The sequence below is a fragment of the Accipiter gentilis genome, chromosome 21 (genome assembly GCF_929443795.1).
Source record: "Accipiter gentilis chromosome 21, bAccGen1.1, whole genome shotgun sequence".
Lineage (NCBI taxonomy): Eukaryota > Metazoa > Chordata > Aves > Accipitriformes > Accipitridae > Astur > Astur gentilis.
The window spans coordinates 11686348-11706522 of NC_064900.1; the positions used below are offsets into that span (position 1 = coordinate 11686348).

Below are 20175 nucleotides of genomic sequence, written 5' to 3' on the forward strand. Positions count from 1 at the left end.
TTTTCAGATACTTAAAAAATAAAGTTCAACACTGGTGTAGGCACATCCACTTAAGCCAAAGATGTCTTAGACATGAACAAACAGAACTGGTAAATGTTAGACAAGCTGAAACAAATGAGAAATTTGATATTAAATACACCAGAAGAAAATGACATTTTTCAACAGTTACATAGCGGTTTACAAAGTCTGAGAGATTAGCATTATATCTAGATGGTAAAATTGGACCAAAAGAATTAAGCTTCCTGCTGCGAGACACACGTGCAGGTGTGAAGCAGGTGCCGAGGAAGAAGAAGAATGTGGATTTTCCAGCTCAAATTGTTCAACTTTATCTTTCTTTTTGTTCCGTAACCCAGGCTGTGTATATGATTTCCTACCTGTTTGCTCCTTCCCAATAGCTTTCTATGTTAGCTGATTTCAATGAACTTGAAACCACAAGCAATTTTAAGGGTATTCAGCTCCCCTATCTCTCAGATATTTTACAAATTAGCAATATTTTAACTACTTCATTAGTGAAAAATACCTTGAAAAATTATTCAGGGAGACAGAGGCCTCATTTTATAGCCAGTGGTCATCATCTTACCCAGGATATTTTTAAGATGAGCCCAACCTCTTTTCTTCCGTTTCTTCCTAAAACTGTTTCAGCTATAAACAGCTACAGTTTTGGGGTTTTTACTCTTTCCTGAAAGAAAAAATAAATTGATACTAGTAGGGGAAGAACATAGACCTTTCCCCTGAAATGGTGATTTACTGTCTAAGGATATGAAATGTAGAAGGAAGAATGTTCTGATCTTTCCCTAACTTAGAGTTCTGCTGTTTGAAGTCTATTTTACACCTTATTGATAAGGCTGGTACCACTGAAGATTGCCTGAAATGTCCCTTCATATAATCCTACTTTCATTTGCCTGTAACTCAGTTAAACTTTTATCATTTGGTCTGATTTTTTTTTTATTTATTTATTTATTTTTTTTTTAATAAATATATCAGGTGTCTGCCTCAGGCTGAAATTTTTTGGAAGCATTTCAGCCAATATCTCAGCTATCTCTGCAAATGAGACAAGGATGTGCGGGGGGAAGTTTAACTTGCACTAAGTATTCTGATGACAACTCCTTTGATTAAGCTTTCCATGCTTTAAAGTAGGGAACGGAAATTTGACAAGAGAGGGAGGGCATCATAAGAAAATGATACAATGATTCATTCCTCCATATGAAGATTTGAGCCATTGGGCCAAGTTATAAATCTTCCATAAAATTGCAGCCTGCATATGTGTTAGTGATTAACAGCTAAAATTCGACATTCAATAAACACATTCATGCTTTTCATGGGTTTCTAGTGTTATCCAGATTGCCTATATAATGCCCTCAAAGAACAGCTAACACATCTGTATCTTAAAAGTTTTTCTATGTGAGCCAGCTGGGCATGTGCAGCCCCCAGACTAAATATACGTTACAGGGCTTCAGGAAGAACACTGGCTATTCTGAGCAGAGGTGAGAGCGGGCGATAGCAGGACTGGGGTAGGAGGCAGTAAGGGGGTGAACCCGACAGCTGTACACCCGTGTGGATATGGGAAACAGGACCCATATGAAAGGAGGAAAGGGAAATTGTGCTGGGAATCCGCTCTTCTTACAAGAGACTTACAAATTCTTCAATCTAAAGAAGTTGGGGTTTATGGGCATAGCACCATTTTCTGTGAAATGATAGAGCATGCGACAAGAGCGAGGAGGACAAATCTTGGGAGAAGAAGGCAGAGTTGGGCAGGCTAGACAAGAAAGAGCAGGGGCCAGGAGCAAGACCAAAATCAGACAAGGAAGCGAGGGTGGCAGGAGAGGGGATGAAAAAAAGAAAAGCAGGATGACTGTTCAGGTGTCGTGGATCTGTATGTCCAAGGGTACGTGCTGTCTGCAGTTTAGCTGCTTCCCAGATCTTGTATCATTGCCTAAGCTGGCTGACCACTGTCCCGCTCTACAGCAGAGTAAGCCTTGGGTTCTTCTGAACTCAGAGCCTAGGTCTAGGCATTGCAACATCCCCACCATGTTTCATGGCCCTACCAGAAGACCTTCTGCACCTCTCAGTGAGGTCTTTTCCTATAACAGAGTTGAGGCTTCATCAGTAAAGGATATAGACAAGTCATGTTCTCCAGCACATGACAGCTTTTATTTGGAAACTGCAAGAAGGATGAGTTTTTAGGTTCTGGGAGGCTGGACTTAGGATTCTCAGGGTCAGTTGGGATCAGTGGCCTCTGTCTAATTGTTTTATCATTTTTTCAACTCCTGTTCCTAAGAAAAAAACTTTCTCATCTCATTCCCTTGCTTCCTAAGATGAGATAGGAGGAGTAGATGTCGTGGGTCTGTGTTGCCAGTCCAGCATGACTCCCTGTGATCTGCTCCCAGGTAGCAGTGAAGTCTTACTGGCTGCTGTTGTCTCTTTTGGCCTAGGCCATATCACTAGCACTTTTCTCTAAGAACAGACTGCACAGTAAAGAAGAGATAACTGCAATAAATATAAAGTGACATGCCAACGTGTTCTTCCATATGTTACACTATGAACTGGGAGGAAAAAACCATGGGAGAGGAACTGCAATAAAAAGGCAGGTCCATGTACGAGAGAACTATGGAAGAGGCTGGAAAAGATGGCCCAGAAAAGTTTTTGAGATAAAAGGATAACTGGTATGCTTTCCTGGAACTTATTTCTAGGGGATCTACAGTTCTTGAGAGCTTGTCTGTCACAGCCATCTCTGTCACCCATCGGCAAATGTCCCAGTCCTTACACCTTTTATGCAGGTGCACAAAAATGCTGACATCTAACATTTAATTTAGTAGCTCAGAGATGGAGAAAGCTGATTGTAAGTTTAGATAATTAATATTTGTTGTTAACATGGCACCAGAACGCAGAGCACCTGCCTCCATGCATAATTTGCTAGGTGGTTTTGATTGATTTTTTTTTTTTTTTTAAAAGAACAATTCTAAAATAATACTAAAGTTGTAAAGCGACCTACTGCAAAGTTAAGGATTCCACTGCTAGACCTGCTGTTCAATAGTCTCCCCTCCTGCCCACCAATGCGTAATGACAAAAACTATAAGGCACTGTAATTAAATAACTAAATACTCTTTTACTTCCCAACAAACCTTTCCTCCATCTACTGTCTAGACTGAATGGTTCTCACTGTGAGTGGAAGATTGAAGTACTACTGCCCATCAGCTTGGAGTCTGGTCCCTGACCTGTAACATCAGCAAGATTTAATTCCCTGACGTAAAGACCTTTGAGTATACACACCTCAACGTGTGACAAAGCTCAGCTTTTCTGTGGTCCGTTGTCATCAGTGTAGGGGAGCTTATGAAGATAAAATGGTCTGCAGCAAGACAGCTGTTACTGGCAGCGAGTTGCACATAGAAACGCAACACCTAACCGGAGAGGTGGGAAAGGTTCGACAGCATAAACTCGTAGTGTCCCACGCTACAGGGTCTTGACTCCAGCAGAAGGCAACGAGAGACCCGGTGACCTCTGCCTGGTTCAGGGCAGGAACACAAGTTCGTCTCTCCTTCCCTGCCCTAGTACTTTCTTGGTCAGTTTTATCATAGGTTTATTTTCCTCAGCCCAAGCATCACGCAGCTAAAATATACTGTCTACTCAGACACTACTCAGAGCAGGTAGATTCAAACACCATTTCCCGCCATTCGTATTCGCATCAGACTATAAACCGCTCACGCCCATTACCACAATAAGAAGAAAACAGTCATGCAGAAGACTGACTCACAGACACTTGCCTTTTCAGCAGCACGGAACAAGCCCCATGTGCTATTTCACGTTATAAAGCTTATGGACAAGTTAATGCTTCCACACAGCAATGAACCATTATGGCTCATTAGAGGCTCAGCTTGCAAAGTCCAAAGTGTACAAACAGGGGCATATAGGACAAATCTGAACTAAGCAAGCACTGTACCCTGCCCTCTGCCTGCACCAACGATTTACAGGTATCTGGTAAATGATTTATAAACCTAAAGAAAGCAAAGTATAAAACTGTATGACTGCCTCTGCTTTACAAAGGCAAGACTTTCTGGATAATTTGCCATGTCTCTGAAAATGTTTCAAATTTTGGTGTCTGCTCTGCTGTTTACAGGTAAGTGCCTGGCACCCTGTCTCATGTCGTTCCCTTCTGGCCTATTAAATAGTCAGCTGGCAAAAAAACCGGTCTTGCCACCAGAACAACTCTGATAAAATAGAATTAACTGGAAATCACTTCAGCAGGGACATATGGGAGAGTGGGTGAGCACAAGACTGCATAGCAAATTCTGTGAAATACAGTCTTGATTCTGTTCCTCATGACTACTTTTGAATCTCTTACTGCTCAGCCCCTCAGGTATGAGGAGCGAGGATGCATTCCTGAGCAAAAGGAATTATTACAGGAGGATTTCCTGAACTGTTAAAATTGTAGAAAGACTTAATGCTCTTTTCCTGGAATCTTCCCTAAACATTATTCTGATCTCAACATTTATTGTTTGTAAGAAACAATTTCACATGCATTTATAAGGGCCCCAAATGATCTAGTTCACAAGTGATTTCTGGGATGACTGATTTGAATTGCTTAAGGACACTGATTTTTTTTAAGGCCTCAGGCTGTCTGATTATTGAACCTTCACAGCACCCTGCAACCAGGGCACCTAAAATCAAGACTCGCCCTGTAAAACTTGAACCAGAGTGAAAATGGATGGGGCAGAGCTGCAGCATCAGCAAGGCTGAAAGAATGCTCTTCCCAAAGCAGCACAGGCTGGTACGGTCAATGAGCAGTGATGCACGTGCTGTGATAATAATTTAATCCTCATTAAATTAGAACAAACCAGGCAGGCAGGCAGTGACTGTTGACTTCTCAGGTGATTGCCCGCATCATGGAAAGATGTTCCATCCACGTGTGCATTAAAAGCATTTCTTAGATCTGAGTGCTCCAGCACACATACAGTAAATAGATGAAGTGAAGAGCTAAGGCAAAATGAGGTAGACAGAATTAGCCAATGCTTTATCATGGAGTAATAAAAAGGTGTTTTGTGAATTGGGAACAGAGTCGGGTATAGTCTCTCTTATGCGCCAAATTCTCTTCCTTGTACTATGACCCTAATTTTTGGCTGCAGCGAGGCTCTGCAGGGAGGGAAGGAGATGGAAAGGGCCTTTTTCTCTTCTGCGAGTTAAAGCTCATCTAGAAAAATTCCTTTTCCTTTATTTGTACTTCCTGATCTGCTGTGCACCTGAGCTTGGACTATTCCTGGGTACTTGTCTGTCTTCCTGAACGTCACCTCCTTTCCACTGAAGGCCATCCTGACACAAGCAGTGTCACCTGAAGCCAAGCTGGGAGCACAGCAGCCTGCTGCCCCTCCTTTTGGAAGACTTACCTTTTCTTTCATCTCCCTTATGTGAGCCCTTGTTTGCCCCTTTTCCCAGGTTCCTTTCTTCAAAAGGCAGGAAGACCTATTTATTACTGATTTTTAATGAGCTCTTACAAGTTTCATTGATCACAAACAGTTCAGTTTTTCATTAATTGTGAATGCTTTCAACAATGGTCAAGCTGGTGGTGAATTAAAACAGAGGCTGAAAGACTCAGTAATGAGAACTGGACTCTTCATCACACCCTCGACTCAGCTGCTATAAGTCACTCCCCATAATAAACCATCTTCACACCTCTGGGAACAGGCTTTCTGGGCTGTTTACTGGACCTTTTCATTAGCCTCTGCAGAGTGCAGCAGCAAGGGGTGGGGTACAAGAGTGTGGGGTCCTGGCACTGGGATCATTCCTGAAGTCTCTTAGATCTCTGATGAGGGTGTCTTGCCCCTTCGCTCAAGGTTAAACTGATGGCCATGTATGGATTTAGGAAGGAAATTTCACAAGGACCCACTGAGGAGGACCAATGGACCAATGCTTTTTTTTAACACTTTGCTGCAGGGCAAGTAGTTCCTTCCCTAGGATTATCTAGGATTTTTGCCAAATTGCCTTGCTATTTACCCATACCTGACAACTTTCCTGACCCCTGGCATCACACCAGCAATACGTTCAATACCTAATTCTGCATTAAGTGTCTGTAACTTGTCTGCCTTTGCTGATGAGGGAAAGAGGCTGATGCTGTAGTTCTAACGATTGCTAATGACTGAGCTTTCATCTCTTGAGCCAGAGAGCTCTTGTGTCCTGTGCTGTAAAATTAAGAATTGTCAAATAATAGAGACTACTGTACTTCAAGCTTTAAAAATAAACAGATGAGACCAACATTTCAAAGACTGGGTGATATGAACAGTGTTGAAGCACTTAACAATCAATGACTTTAAATTTTGCTGTTGACAGGTATTAGCAAATCTAACCGATTTAATTTTATTTTAAGGCCTGTTATCATCCAAACACTTTGGGATACATAGCCGATGTCCATACACACATTTCTTTTTCACCATTTGAAAAAGCAATATGCAGGTGTTTGACTTTGATGTAATTGTACTTTTCAACTGAGAAAAGTTGACATGTGGCCCAGAGGTGGCCTGCAGAATCCAAAAGCCTATCCCTGCCTCAATCCACCAACGTACACAACGTACTGACAGATAACCACATCTTGATATCCATGGAGTGCCATATAATCTAGAGAAATACTTTAGTGAAGAGAAAACCAGCTGCTTCCACACTTTTCTTTCAGTGCTTGTGCTGTTGCACTGAGGTATTTGAATCCTCGGACCAAGTCCTGGGGTCTGGCTTTGCGGATCTTTTCTGGATTTAGAAAGTTAGACAGCTGAAGCATGGTGGGGGCGAGGGTGGGGTGGGGCACTCTGGTTCATTTCTAACTTTAAGAAACAATCCTGAGCTGCAGCATTCAATTTACTTTTTCAAAGTTCCCAACACGTCAGCACCAGCCACCTCAGCAAGGTTAAAGTGTCCAAGGTTGAAGGTTAGCTCTGTCCAAGTCTAGCCTCTGTCCAAGCTCTGTCCTAAAGTGCTGATAAGACCAGCAGCCTTACCCCTGTGAGCTGACATTTTGACCAGACAGTCACCAAAACCGATAATAAGAAGAGTTGTTAGACTAAAAGGAAAGGAGCCAGCGCAATTGCCAACTTTTGACATTTAAATTCCATTGATATAAATAACTTCAGCAATGGGTTTTCAGGTTGTCAGAAATTTGCAATAGTCTTCAGAAACTAGGAAGAGAAACAAATAGCTCCAGTTTATATGAAAATGTGCCCAGAGAGCGACTGAAGTATTGCTAAGTAATTGTCAATTTTTTTGTAAATATCACAGCAAGTCAGACATAAACCACTTTTCCCTGTGGTAGATGCACACCAGGGATAAATTTTGGTCCTAAGCCTTGAGATTGCTCCTCACCACTTATCCTGCTGGATCTAGAGAAACAAAAGCTCCCTGTGGTGCAGGGGGGAAACATATACTATACTAAAGCAACTTTGAAGGTTTGTCTTCTTGTCGTTTAACTCTGCCATTAGACATGCAAACGGTGGCTTGCCTCCTCTCCCCAAAGACTGCTAAGCACACAATGGCTCGTACTGCTTAGCTTTTAAAAAATAAAAAGCATATCAATTCAATGGGTGCCTAAGTAGGCAAAGGTGTCAAATTTAATCCCATAGTCACCTTTTTGACTCTGTAATGAAGTGGATCATTGCACATTCAGCCAATAGAAAAAGATGTCTTCCTGGGAAGATTTTGCAGTTGCACCCAGCTAAATAACTTGCTTTCTAGAAATCTGTCCTCACACAATAGAGTTAAGCTTCCATTTGAGTCTAGTATGAAGAGATTTTAATGCACAATAATGTAAGATCTATGCAGGTTGATTTTATATTTTAAGTGCAGTTTGCTTGCGATACTGTAATACTTTTTTATTATCACTTTGACATTCCAAGCTATTTGATATGCCTTTTTCGGATTTTTTTTTTTTTTTTTTTTAATAGTCAATGCTAGATTAAGTACACATTTGCTATCTTGGCAAAGATGACAAGGTTCTACCACCATCTTCCCTCTCTCAAGTTTAGTCTTATACCAGTTTACACTAATCCAAAATGAGATGCTTAGGAGGCACCGTAACAGTAATGGTTACTAATAGTTTTCCCTCTGGACAGTCTGTTTAGGTGTGCAGGATAGACAAAGCTACCTGCTGAAGGCAATAATTACCTGAGCTAAGCATCTGCTTGCTAAAAGCAGCCAATTTTTTCTATAATTTGCTTTTCATATGAGAACACTGAGTGAATCTTCAAGAGATGATGAAAGGAAACACTCTAACTGGTAACAGCTGATACAGCCCCTGCAATAGTTCACTCCCCAAACACATTCCTCCTATTTCCCCTTTGGGCCATTAATCCCTAAATGAGCTTTTCAGGTAACATATTTCTCTAAGAGAAAAGAGGGAAAACGGTAGCGAAGAAAAATATTAACATACAATATATCTGACTGCTCTTCACAGTGAGTTTAACTTTGTTTCACTAACTAGAATTTGAAACTCTTCATCTTTTTTCAGCTCAACTTTATGCGCTGTAAGCCATTTCATTAACATTACCCACCTGTTCCTAGCTCTCTCTAGTCTCACACCCAGGTGTTTCGAAGCGCCGCTTTCCTGTTTTCTGTGCTAGTCTTCTGCAAGATGGAGAGCTGCAGTACTTCAGCAATAGCCTGTGTTTATAAATCACCCACCCAAGCAACAAACTCTTCCGCAGTCTTTTACTAAGCCATTGAAAAAGTTGCGGAAAATTACACCCAGTCTGAGAAACTTAAATTGAGGCAAGATGTATGTTACTTGCTGAAGACTATACACTCTACTCAGAGGGAGACATCTGCTCTGATACCCCCAGGTCTACGATAGAGCTTTAAGACCTTGCTTTCTCTGAGCTCTACCAGAGCACAAGCAAACGTGCAACTTTCTGGTTTCACTTAGAAATGGTCTCACTAGAGTTCTTCTGGAGGTGGATGAAGTTTGCCCCATTCAGAGATGTATAACGATCCTTACAGTAAGGTGAAGAGAGAATGAACTAACCCTGAAGGATTAGCCTGAATATAAAGGCACTTACCTGATTTATTTCTGGTACTTATGCATCTTTGGAGTGCCCAGCAGCTAGGGACAAGCCCTGCAGAGATGGCTCCCAGGTGCTAAAGGTGAGACGTGGAAGGATTTGAGAGAGAAGCTAGAAAAGAACAAGAACCGGGTGTCACCAGTGACAAAAGAAGCCAAGAGCAGAGCTGCCACCCCTTGGAGCAGGCAAGTGCACTTTGATTAAAGTGAGTATTCAGTATGGTTAGGGGTGGCATCTGTCATCGGATACGGGTGCAGCCAGAGCAAACTGTATATTAAAAATTTAAAGTTCATACCCTTAAATCGCAGCACTCTGCGCCACAGTAGCCAAGACAACACCTCAGCATCCCACCAGCGGAACGACAAGCTCATTTTCTGAAGATGCTGGCTGTGAGGAAAAGAAACACAAAAAGAAGAGCTGCTTAATGATCTTTTTTTCTAGCTCACTGTGAAGCTGGAAGGCCAGAGCACATATTGGTGATAAAATTTAATGTTTAATGGCCCTTACTAATAATATATACATTTAAACAAAAGTGAAGCCTGTTACTGAGCTGATTTCTGAGCCCAGTTCAGTTATCTCAGTCCAGAAATATAATCATGAGCTTGAAAAAAGATTTAATACACCCCCACCCCTTGATTCACTAAAGGGAAGTTAACAGCTCATAGATTTTCTACTGTATAATAGTAAATTGCCAGAGAAATAATGAAATTTGGCATGAGCTTAGTTTTATCTTGTGCAGCTCTGGAACAGAAGTGTAGCAGCTTAATAGACAAACGCAAAAAATATATTTTTTTTCTTCCCCAAACCAAAATCTTACTTGTTTTCTGAAGTACAGAGATAGCTATTCTTCAGTTCCTTAAGGAAAAAAGCAGTTCACACAACAAGAGTCTTCACACCAAATGTCTGAACTTAGTTTTTCCATGGAGGAGTTAACATTTTAAAGATGGTATTCCTTGAAAACTCCCTACCCCAAATTTCCTGCCTCCAGTTTCTGATTATAGTAACTTGGAATCTGAAGAAACTGAAGTAGGAAGGAACTACTGGGACTGTCACTGCTTGCTAAGTAAATTTTCTAAAGTACTATTTTGTGTCTTTGTTAAGAGTGAAGATGACAACAAACTTCACTTTTTTTTGTTTTGTTTGTTTCTTACTGTATAATCAAGCATTTTCTCACCTTCTTTTCAAGCATTTTTTGGCTTTGGAAAAAAAAAACCAAAGTAAAAAGGAGCAGTGAATACTCTAGCTCACATATCTGCTACCTATATGCATTCAGCATACGCTTTCTTCTATTTAAAAAACTAAAGAATGACTGTATTGCAGCTGATCAGCAAAGTTAGTAATAATAGCAAGTGAACTGGATTCAGCTGAGCATTGCGCATGAAAGCAAACATTCGACATTCTCAGTTAGCTTTTCCCCCTAGAAATTCAGGAACAAGGGCATTAGAGAGCTGTCAGCGAGGCAATAGCTTACCCTCCTGAGCTCCCATTGTAAGACACAACAAATGAGGGTTCAAGTTCTTGGCCCATCTGTACCAAGTACGTGCAGGTCACTCTCAGGTGTCCATTTAAACCCACTCCACTAAATTGGAGCACAGGTGTTTACAGACACCGGCCTCAGCTTGGCTGACGTATCTGAGTTTCAACTTAATCAGCAGTTCATTTAAAATTGTACTGTTTGGACTGAGATGCTATTTCAGACCAGTTTAGCCTCAAATGAATTTATGTCTCAAACATGGGAGACTAAATAGGCAAGACTTTTTTCCTGTACCAGGACCTTTCATATGAAGTGAGTGAGGAATTCAGCCCTTTTTCTTGGGCAGAATGGTTATTTCAAGAAGATCAGCAAGAAGTACTTCTGCATCTGGGGTGACCTCAAAAGCTGTCTAAAACAATGCGATAACAAGAATAGAAATGCAGTATCTTTTGCTCATAGAGTAATTTCCATGCATGGAATTTCCATGCCACTACTAATGAGAATAAATACTACATCTAAACCAGGAATTTTAGAAAGCATAGTTAAATTCATAGGTACGTTTAGTTTTTTTTAAAAAAAACTTTAGGCTTCTCAGCACACCTGAGACTAGCGCAATTCCAGTCTAAGTTTTTTTCAGTCACAAAATCTTGTATTGAAAATGAATTAGTGCCTTAATTTGATTGTAACTTTATTTACTTTGGATTCAACAGCAAAATAATGATTTATTGCAGCTGTTTTATTAACTTCAGGCTTAAAAAAAAAAAAAAAGGTCTTTCTGAAGATATAAGGTATGACCATCTTTGATTTCTGTTAAATAAACTACAGGTCCAAAGACACGGTCGTTGGGTATAAATATGTTTTTTTGAAGTGCACATTCTAAAATATTTTTCTGATATTACAAATATTTCTCAGTTTTCATTTCAGGTGTCCTTGGAGCACCTTTTCTGACAGAAGAATCAGCAAATCAATTTATACGACTTAAACGACAGATACCATATTCTCAGAACTACTGGGACACAAGCAGCAGCCAGTATGCATGGGGATACATTGGGGCAGAACAGGTATTTTCTTCCATCATCTTGCAGCATCTATTGAAAAAAGAAAGCACAGGTCTGGGATTAACATGTAATAGCAACCCTCTGGGGCAAGGGAAGATATCTTTCTAATTTATCAGCGCAGGCAAGGTCACTCAGTTGTCACACACTGCATTTATTCGGTATCAAAGCTCAGAATATTCTTTTCTGTTTTGATCTGCTTCAGGTTAGTGAGTCATGGACAGCTTTGAGAGACACAGCACAATACTACATGGACTTGGGTTCTTTTGCCTTTGATCCTTCAATTGCATGGCACGATGGGGTTTCTCAACAGAGCATTTCATAGACTCAAAACACAGGCGTGCGCCTACGTAAGTAAAATTGACCAATATAAGACTGCTGGCAGTAGGTCCTAGTGGCATAACTTGACACATTAACAAACCTGATTATAAGAGATGTCTTGAATAATTAAAGAAGATTTGTTTTTATTGTCCAAGTTTTATAGTTATTTAAATGTGGTCATTTTATTGTGGCAAGTTCTTTTTTAATTATGCTTTGGAAGAATTCATTAAAAGCTTAAAGAATATATATCTTTTTAAAAGTCCACAGAAGCTAAACTGCAGCAATATATCCCACAGAGTTGATTTAAAAAGCAGACAAAGCAATTCCCGAGAAGAAAAATAAAAGATAAAACCCCCCATCTATTTCATTAACAAAACTGTAGTCAGTGTAGAATAAAATTTCAGTAGAACAAAACAGAAAATGAGACATAGCAGTTGGTAAAACCAGCATTCATAGATCAGCACTCAAGTACATGAAATGAAGTGCCTCAAATGGTCATAGAGAAATTGTTTAGGACTGTGCTAAAACATACACCTTTTTGGCACATAATTTTGTCAAATTTAGGGGACAATTGCTAAATGATTTGGTTTGACGAGCACAATGCAGAATACACACATTATTCCTGCAAAACACTTTTCATACAAAGATACTGCAGTCCTTTGAAATGGACAGGAGTGGGTAGATCTAAACTCATACAACTTCAAGTTTCAGTGCTTAAAATAGTTACTAAGACATAGCAATCTGATCAGTCTGGCTGTAACCACCAATAGGAAAATGGGTAGACGACTTCTCATAATATACTTTGAACTGAACATGCTTTGAATTTTATTGACTTAAAAGTAGCTTTCTTTTTGAAAGTGATCACAAAGTTTCATTTTGAAATGTGGCTTTTAAAAAACATATTTTTTTTAAAATAAGATAAGAATTTGATTTGGAGAGTCTTAGACTGAGCTTTCTAGGACTGTTCCGCCTGAAAGGTGATACCAGTTTCACTCACTCTGAGCAGAAGCAAAATAGAAGAGAATAGTTAAAAGTCACAATTTCCCTGCCCTCCTGCAAAGCCTTCAGCTGGTGCCCTTGGGCTAGTGGAAGGAAGCACCAGGATATTCTCTCAAAATTTCTGATACTGATATGGGCAGCAGCTTTCTTGGCTAGCAGCAGTCACTTCTACCTTATGACAAATCTGAAGTTAACCTAAAGAAACTTTACTCAGTTTTCTGGAGAAAAACCCACCCTGTCTTTTCCATCAGAAGAATTATTCAGATAGAAAATGCCTAACTACGTCTAATTGTTAGTTGTCCAATACATGTGTCTGAAGGCTGTGATCCTGACAGCTGCCAGGCATACTGCAAAACGAGTTATGCCTCCAGAATGATAATCCTTATGATTGTCATATGACAGGATTAAAGCCAGTTTACAGAAACACATTTATAGGCACTCCCAGTGAAGCATGTTTATGATTTCAGAGGGAGGCTGGTTAACTCCCAGGCTGAAATAAACTTCTCAATGCTAATATGACAGAAATTAACGTCCAGAGTTTTTATGAAGGCATATAGTAGGAAAGACATCAAGCTGGAAGTTACAAAAAACATTATGGATTAAGTAAAACAATGATTTTCAACCTTATTCATGATTAGTTTTATTTCCAAGATGGCCAAGAAAAGCAAGCCTATACAGCATATACAAGAATCTGGTTCAGGAACTGTGCTTCCAGAAGAAAACATTTGCAAAAGCTTGCAGTTCTGAAGACTGGAGCTGCTGACAGGATCTTTAAATTAATTGTGCAAAATTTTTCTAAAAGTAATTTATTCCATCTTTTCTAGCAACAACATCAGATCTTACATGGATATGCTACAGCAGTCTGGGATTCACCTCCAGCAACAGACAAGGATAAGCTATTAAATCCTACACATCTCATATCTGGCCATATTAGGATATGGCATGCTATGTATTTGCCATTATGTATTTGATAAGACCACTTTATCTCATCCCACTGTCTAAAAATTAAAGCACTAATTCTCTCAATACAACACATTGTATATTCATAAATAGAAGTGAGATTAAGTAAGTCATGGTAAATAGAATAAGAAGTTGAAGACAAGGCAGCCATTAACTTTTAGCAGATTAGTTACCCCCCCCCCCCCCCCGCCCCCCGGTGTTCTCAGGTAAAACTCTTTTTGACTAAACAATTGTTTTAAAATGTGCATTCCTGCTTCTATGACTGAAAACGACATTTTTATTTCTCAGTGTCTTACTTTAGCTACAGTTTTGAGAGGCAATTAAGAAATGGAAATCTGTCACTTTGGGTGGGTAGAGAAGTTTCCTCCAGGTTTGGATAGTAAGAAGAGTATACTTCTGTACTTCAAGTGCATTTCCATTTTTTCAAGTACTGGGGTCAAATTAGTATGTATTATAGTATACACCCATATCATGTGTATGCTTTGCCTTCCACGTTTAAACTTCTGTACTTGGTCTTGAATGCCAAAACCAACCGAAGCCACAGCTACCACTATGAACTGCTTTTTCTTGCTCCCTGGAAGTTAGAGCTGGTGGAAACAGTTATTCATGGCTCCTTTTCCTAATAAAAGCAGTGATGACAAAATATTCTTTATGCCAAGTTCTTGAGTCTGGAAGTTTCCCCATTCCTATCCGTTAATCTACTTTATTTCAGGACATCTTTGAAGAAAGGATTGGGCTCCCGCGTTTCTTCTATGTGTTATTAATACACTGCTAGCAATTAAAAACTTTCAACCATGGTCAAAATTTCTGTATGGACAAAGAGGACCTGTTGGGGAAACTTTAATGTATAGTAACCTTAAGGGCAGGGTAGGTAAAGGCAGGCAATTTTTGCTCACTTTTTATCCCCAAAGAGCAGGTTCTGTGTGCTGTGTGTTCAGGGTTCTTTGTGAATGTGGACTCTATATTGACTGGAATGAACTCAAAGATAACATTGGATCTACAAAAAAAAAAAAAAAAAAAGCATATTCTGGCATTTCAGCCATCTCTACCATGCTCCTAGGTATGAAGCTATCCTTAGGACATTATTATTTTTCCTGCATAGGACAATGGGCCTGAAATTGCCATTATTCATTAGCTGGAGCTGAAAATTCATTAAACACTTGAAAGAGATAAATGAGGTGCAAGTTCAGTATTTGCCATGTAGAATTTCACATCTTCAGTCACACTACTTAATTATGAACAGTTCATTCCAAGATAAGGGGTGACAAGTGATGTATAGACTAAAAGACCTCACTAGTTAAACACAGCCATGACCTGTCCCTTCTGTCCTCCTTCCCTGTGCTGCTCGACCGTGGCTAAGCGAGTGCTCCAGACCCTAAACCTTCCACTATTTTCCTCGGTAACAGTGCAGGCAGGACAGAGTTACTGAAACTCTTCAATTTATAGCAAAAGGCAAGACTATAAGGATAAGCATTGCCTTTTATTTTAAGTGGATATAAAGGAAAAATCAAAGGATCTGCCTCCTCCATCTGAGCACCTTAGTCCCAGAGATATTTCTGCTGTGCAGGCAGCAATGCCCAAGCTACTTGTGCATCAGTTCCCAAAATGCTGCCTTTTTTTCGGCCCTGCTTCTCTAATTGATGTTGTCACTGCCAAGGCAGGGGTTTGGGATCTGCTTGAGAATTGGCTGCGGTTTTCATGGCTGTGTGGTAAGTTAAATCAAAATGGGAGTTAGTTCAGGAGGCGATTTGCAAACAGACAACAAGCATCCCTGGAGCGTAGACGACAAAGTCCACCAATGAGGTGGAAGGTAAAACGAAGTGCATCCTATCTCCTCTACTATCAGCTGGTGGAGGTAACTGCCCAACCTTTATCAGCCATTTTTATGGTTGTCAGAGCCATAAAATTAGAATCACCACTGCCTTAAATCTATTGCCACAAGGACAGTCTTGCATAAGTCTGGCTTTGTGACCAAAACATCAGACAAAGCCAGGGGATGCAATTTGACAGTTCTGTTGTACTTAGACATGACTAATTCCTTTAAAGAAGTTGTTCTGAAAGCCAGAGCCTCAATCTGCGAAGCTGTAGCTTCAAGCTAATGTCACTAATTCAGATAATTAGTCTTGCTGAATTAAATGGGAAGAATTGTGCACGCATGAGTAGCGGTGGAAGATGAGGTGCTTATTTCATGTTATCAAAATACATGCCACTCATGACAATGAGCAAATGGCTTTCACAGGCATTTGAATGTTAAACTCCTTCCTCTGCATTTATTAATAGCCAGGAAAAATATTTACCCTGTGAATTTGCTCCCCTTATTTAGCTTTACATACTGCTTCAGCACTTAAACGCAAGTAACTTTGTACCCTTCTTTACTGCCTTTTCCTACATATCTTCATGTTGCCACCTACAAGTTTTATCTCCTTGCTTTTTCTACAGAGCACAGATACACAGGCAGTACCTTATAGATGACAAATCCAAAGAACAGGGCTAATCTAAAAAGAATTCAAGTACAGCTCTGCTGGTCATGAGAGTGGAAATAGAGGCCTCAGGACACAGGATCTTTGCTTCCAGTGCAACAGAGAGCAGTTCCTCTAACTAGTTTCTGAATACTGCAACTTTGTTGAGGAAAAAAACCCCACACAAACACCAAAGCTCCCTTAGGCCAGAGACAGCAGAGATCCTGGGGGAGAGGGGGAACAGGCAGAGAGGAAGAGGAGTCACAGAAAGCTGAAGTCAGGTTTGTCTCCGTATTAACGTTAACTGGACGGATGCAGGAGAACATCCACCAGACAGTCCCAAGTTTCCAACGCTTTTCTGAGTGATGCGAGCAAGATGACTGTCTAAGATCAGCAGAATGATGGAAATCAGTATACCCAAGTATCTCATGGGTGATGACTAGCTCCAGCAGAAGCTCTTCCCCAGGTAAGGCACTTACAGGGTCTCCCTCCCATGTGGCTTCCCCAGTGCCGAGTCAGATCTGGATCATGCTGGAGCCCCTTCCTCAGTCAGAGCACTTGCCTATTCCCTCAGCTTCTTGGATCCCTAATTTTGCAAAGCTTAGAACCACCAAATTACCTTTGCGATCTCTGCTGCTCTGTCAAGTTGAATTGAAAACAGCCCACAGGTTAAAAAATTACTGCAGCTAGACATAGGGGATAAACATGTGCCTACCCAAATACCACAACTGTAGGAGCCTGGCTTTGTCAGAGAACCAGATGAAAGATTCAAGTGTAGTCTGATGTGACAGGAGAAGTAAGAAAACCCATCTCTCCAATAATAAGTAAAGAAAAAGAGTAATACTCCATGGGCTTTCTTTTAATGAGGAAAACAAGTCATTCCAAACAAAGCAAATAGGGGAAGCTGTAGAACACAGGTAACCTATATATAACGCACATTACAAATGCTGAATGTGGGATAAGTACTAAGATACACTGTTTTCTATAAGCTCAGCAGAAGAGTTGATTATATAGAGGTAATGGAAAAGAAGAATTTATTTTATGAGCTGAAATGGTTTCTACAAACAGAACAGTAGCACCTGGTTTTCAGTGAAAGATCTACACATTGCTTCATCACTATGGTAATTCATACAATTGAACATGGTCTCATATGATTTTAATGCATAAACCTTCTGAGCTTGCATCACACTATTGTTATGCACTTCTTTGTGCTTGATCTTCTGTTCTCTTAATTTAAGCCAAAACAGCCGAGACAAAATATTAATCTAATTTATACCTGCTGCTGTAATCCTCAATGCCAGCAAAAGTGAGCTGTGTTCAAAGCAATTTTATGTTCGTTGTTTAAATATACAAACCACGCACCTGAGACAGGTGCGTTGCCGTAACCACTCCGTGTAGAGTAGAAAATGAATTAGTAGTGTTTTGCATCATCCATGGGAAGCAATGAGATCAGTAGTTAGAATGTAAAGATAGAAAATTATCCAAAATTGAAAAGTTCACTCAGGAAAAGATAAAACATTCTTTGTATGTGATTATTATCTTAAATAAACAAACATCAGTAATTACTGTTCTGCCCCAAAGACTGTTGAAGAGCTACGTATTTCAGACAAGATGGCATCAAACGCGCAGAGTCTACTTTCCACTAGCTGGAAAAAGAGTAACAACTCTTTTTATGAGAGCTGGGTGGTATCAAGCTGGATATCTGCAAAGGTGATCACAACGTGGCGACACAGCAAACGTCCGTTCCCTTTGAGTCTAGACCGAAGTCACGGCCTACCACAGCACCAGGCAGGCCAAGTGCTGCTCCCGGCTGCCTTAGAGATGAAACAAATCCTGACTGAGCCCTGTAATGTGAATTTAAGCATCACCTCCCTAGGGGAGCAAGCTTTCCCCATGCCAGTGTAAGTCCCAGCAGGGATAGGGGAGGAAGAAGGGACAGACTGGTGCACTTCAGCCTTCTAGGATCGACCCGTAAAAGCTTCTTTCTCTACAAGGCGTTACAAGACAGTCAGCTTGGAGTGACACTTCTTATTCAGCTACTTGCTCTCGATCATAAAACCACCGCTAAGGTGATTTCATGCCAGTCACTGCCTGCTTGGCAAGACTGAATAAGCATGTGAGATCCTGTCTGAATAATTCAACTATGTCCTGGTTGTGATCGAAAGCTGCTGCGCAGCAGGGAGCTAGTTCAGGGAAGGCTTAAAAACATCCTTACAATTGCTGTCAATATTATTATCATAAATCCAAGGCCTGATTGTTCAAGGTGCTATGAGAAAGCAGTTAGTCTGGCACTCTCGAAATGGAGGTAGAGCTGCCTAAGGACAAGAAAACAACCACAGATAGGAGGCTCAGTGCCAAGAGCTCTACCGCAAACTTTCTGATGGAATGGGACCTGTACCTTCCCACGTTACACCGTGGGCAGGATGCAGTCTGATTTGTGCTATAGTACCTCAGAAGGCAGCTACCATTACATTATACCAAAGCTACATGTATTGACTTTTTGTTTTTAATTTAGAAGTGCTTGCAGAAATGAGGAAGACTCTATTTATAACTATTTACCATAGTGCACCTAAGGGGGAAAAAACCCCCACCCATGCTTCTACTCATATGTCATGTGGGACAATTACCTTTTGCTAAGCGTACAAACAGTTCAATCAGAGTCACTATATTTTGTGGACTATGGAAATAATTCTTGTATAAATATGAAAATAATCCCTCTTTTCATTACTCAGGGTTACATAGTTCCCTCCTCCTTTCTCATCCTGTCTGCCCCAGGCTAAAGTCCAGTTTCATTCCCTCAATAATTGCCAAAGGATTAGATCTAGCCAAAATATATCCACAGGTACTGTTTATAGCAACCACAGATTACTCTGTGCCTCACTGAAAAGTTCAGTCTGCCCTGATCTATCAGGTCAACTGTGTCAGGAACAGCATATGAAGCAGCAATTACAAAATAAGAAAATTACAAAAAAAAAATCTCTTTCCTTGAAACAATGGACTTTGTCATTAAGACATGCTAGTTTGACACTGGGAATAGAAGCTGAAGGATTTTCAGAGAATTGCTTGTCTGCCAGCTCCCTCTTTCCCGCACTGAAAGCTTTGAAGCTGTGTTAGTGGGAGCAGTGACAATGAAGGGGAGGGAATTATTTGAGGTGGGCAGAGCCTGCCTTTCCATGTCTAAACTAAAACTTTAAAGTGCATGCCTGGAAACGAAGGGACAACCAGCACACATGCTGAAAACATTAGGCACACCCTCCTAAAATCAATTTCTTGAAGAACACTTAACGAGTAAGCAGAGATTAACACACAAAAATGCTGTATCATTTGCATTGTAGCTGGTTGATTGGAAGAAATGAGTCCCAGGGGAACGAGGAATAGATAACTACATTTGTCTCAGAAGATCACTGGATAGCCTGGGCCAGGCAAATTTTCTCTGAATCTTTTTCAAGTTGAACTAATCTGCCCTGAAACCTGCTAGCTTGAAACTACTGCTACCATTAGTCCAGAAAGAGAACTCTGAGAGAAATGTGTTGAAATTGTCAGTTTTGGTTCTGAGCAAAGACTGAAAGTAGCTTATCTATGCCAATAAGTTGGCGAGCAAAGGACTGGATCTGTCCTTTGCATTTGACTCCAATACTTTTTTTACAAGTCATGCAGCATTAGGACTCAATCAAGTTCAAGAGCTGATTTTACCATCCTCTAAAACTAGACGTCCTGAAGCATGTGTGTTTATACAGAAAACGGCTCACAGCACGGAAGAATACGGATGTGAATTCATTATCTTTCTAGCACAAGATCATATGATGTGTAACAGCACTACCAATCATTATGTCCAATGAAAATAATGGATTATAAGTGTTTCTGTCTCATTATCTCAT

The 20175-nt window shown here is 40.4% G+C and overlaps 1 protein-coding gene across 2 annotated transcripts; it reads left to right on the plus strand.

Annotated features, from left to right (window-relative positions):
- Positions 1–4012: 4012 nt before the first annotated feature.
- C21H3orf85 (chromosome 21 C3orf85 homolog) lies at positions 4013–14030 on the plus strand. Of its 2 annotated transcripts, none has more exons than XM_049824314.1 (4): positions 4013–4114; positions 11416–11564; positions 11764–11849; positions 13703–14030. In XM_049824314.1, exons 1-4 carry the CDS (start codon positions 4066–4068, stop codon positions 13779–13781), a joined length of 363 nt encoding a protein of 120 aa, XP_049680271.1. In that variant the 5' UTR covers positions 4013–4065; the 3' UTR covers positions 13782–14030. The 2 variants fall into 2 exon arrangements, with proteins under 2 accessions (XP_049680271.1, XP_049680270.1); XM_049824313.1 differs by having other exon boundaries at positions 11428–11564; positions 11764–11908.
- The last annotated feature ends 6145 nt before the right edge of the window (positions 14031–20175 follow it).

What these genes read in the sequence shown, in the direction of transcription:
- C21H3orf85 (XM_049824314.1), top strand. Translation starts at nt 4,066, where the DNA reads ATGTCTCTGAAAATGTTTCAAATTTTGGTGTCTGCTCTGCTGTTTACA. An exon ending in GTCTGCTCTGCTGTTTACAG is followed by an intron (nt 4,115 to 11,415) that starts GTAAGTGCCTGG and finishes AATATTTCTCAG; the next exon opens with TTTTCATTTCAGGTGTCCTT. An exon ending in TTTGATCCTTCAATTGCATG is followed by an intron (nt 11,850 to 13,702) that starts GCACGATGGGGT and finishes CATCTTTTCTAG; the next exon opens with CAACAACATCAGATCTTACA.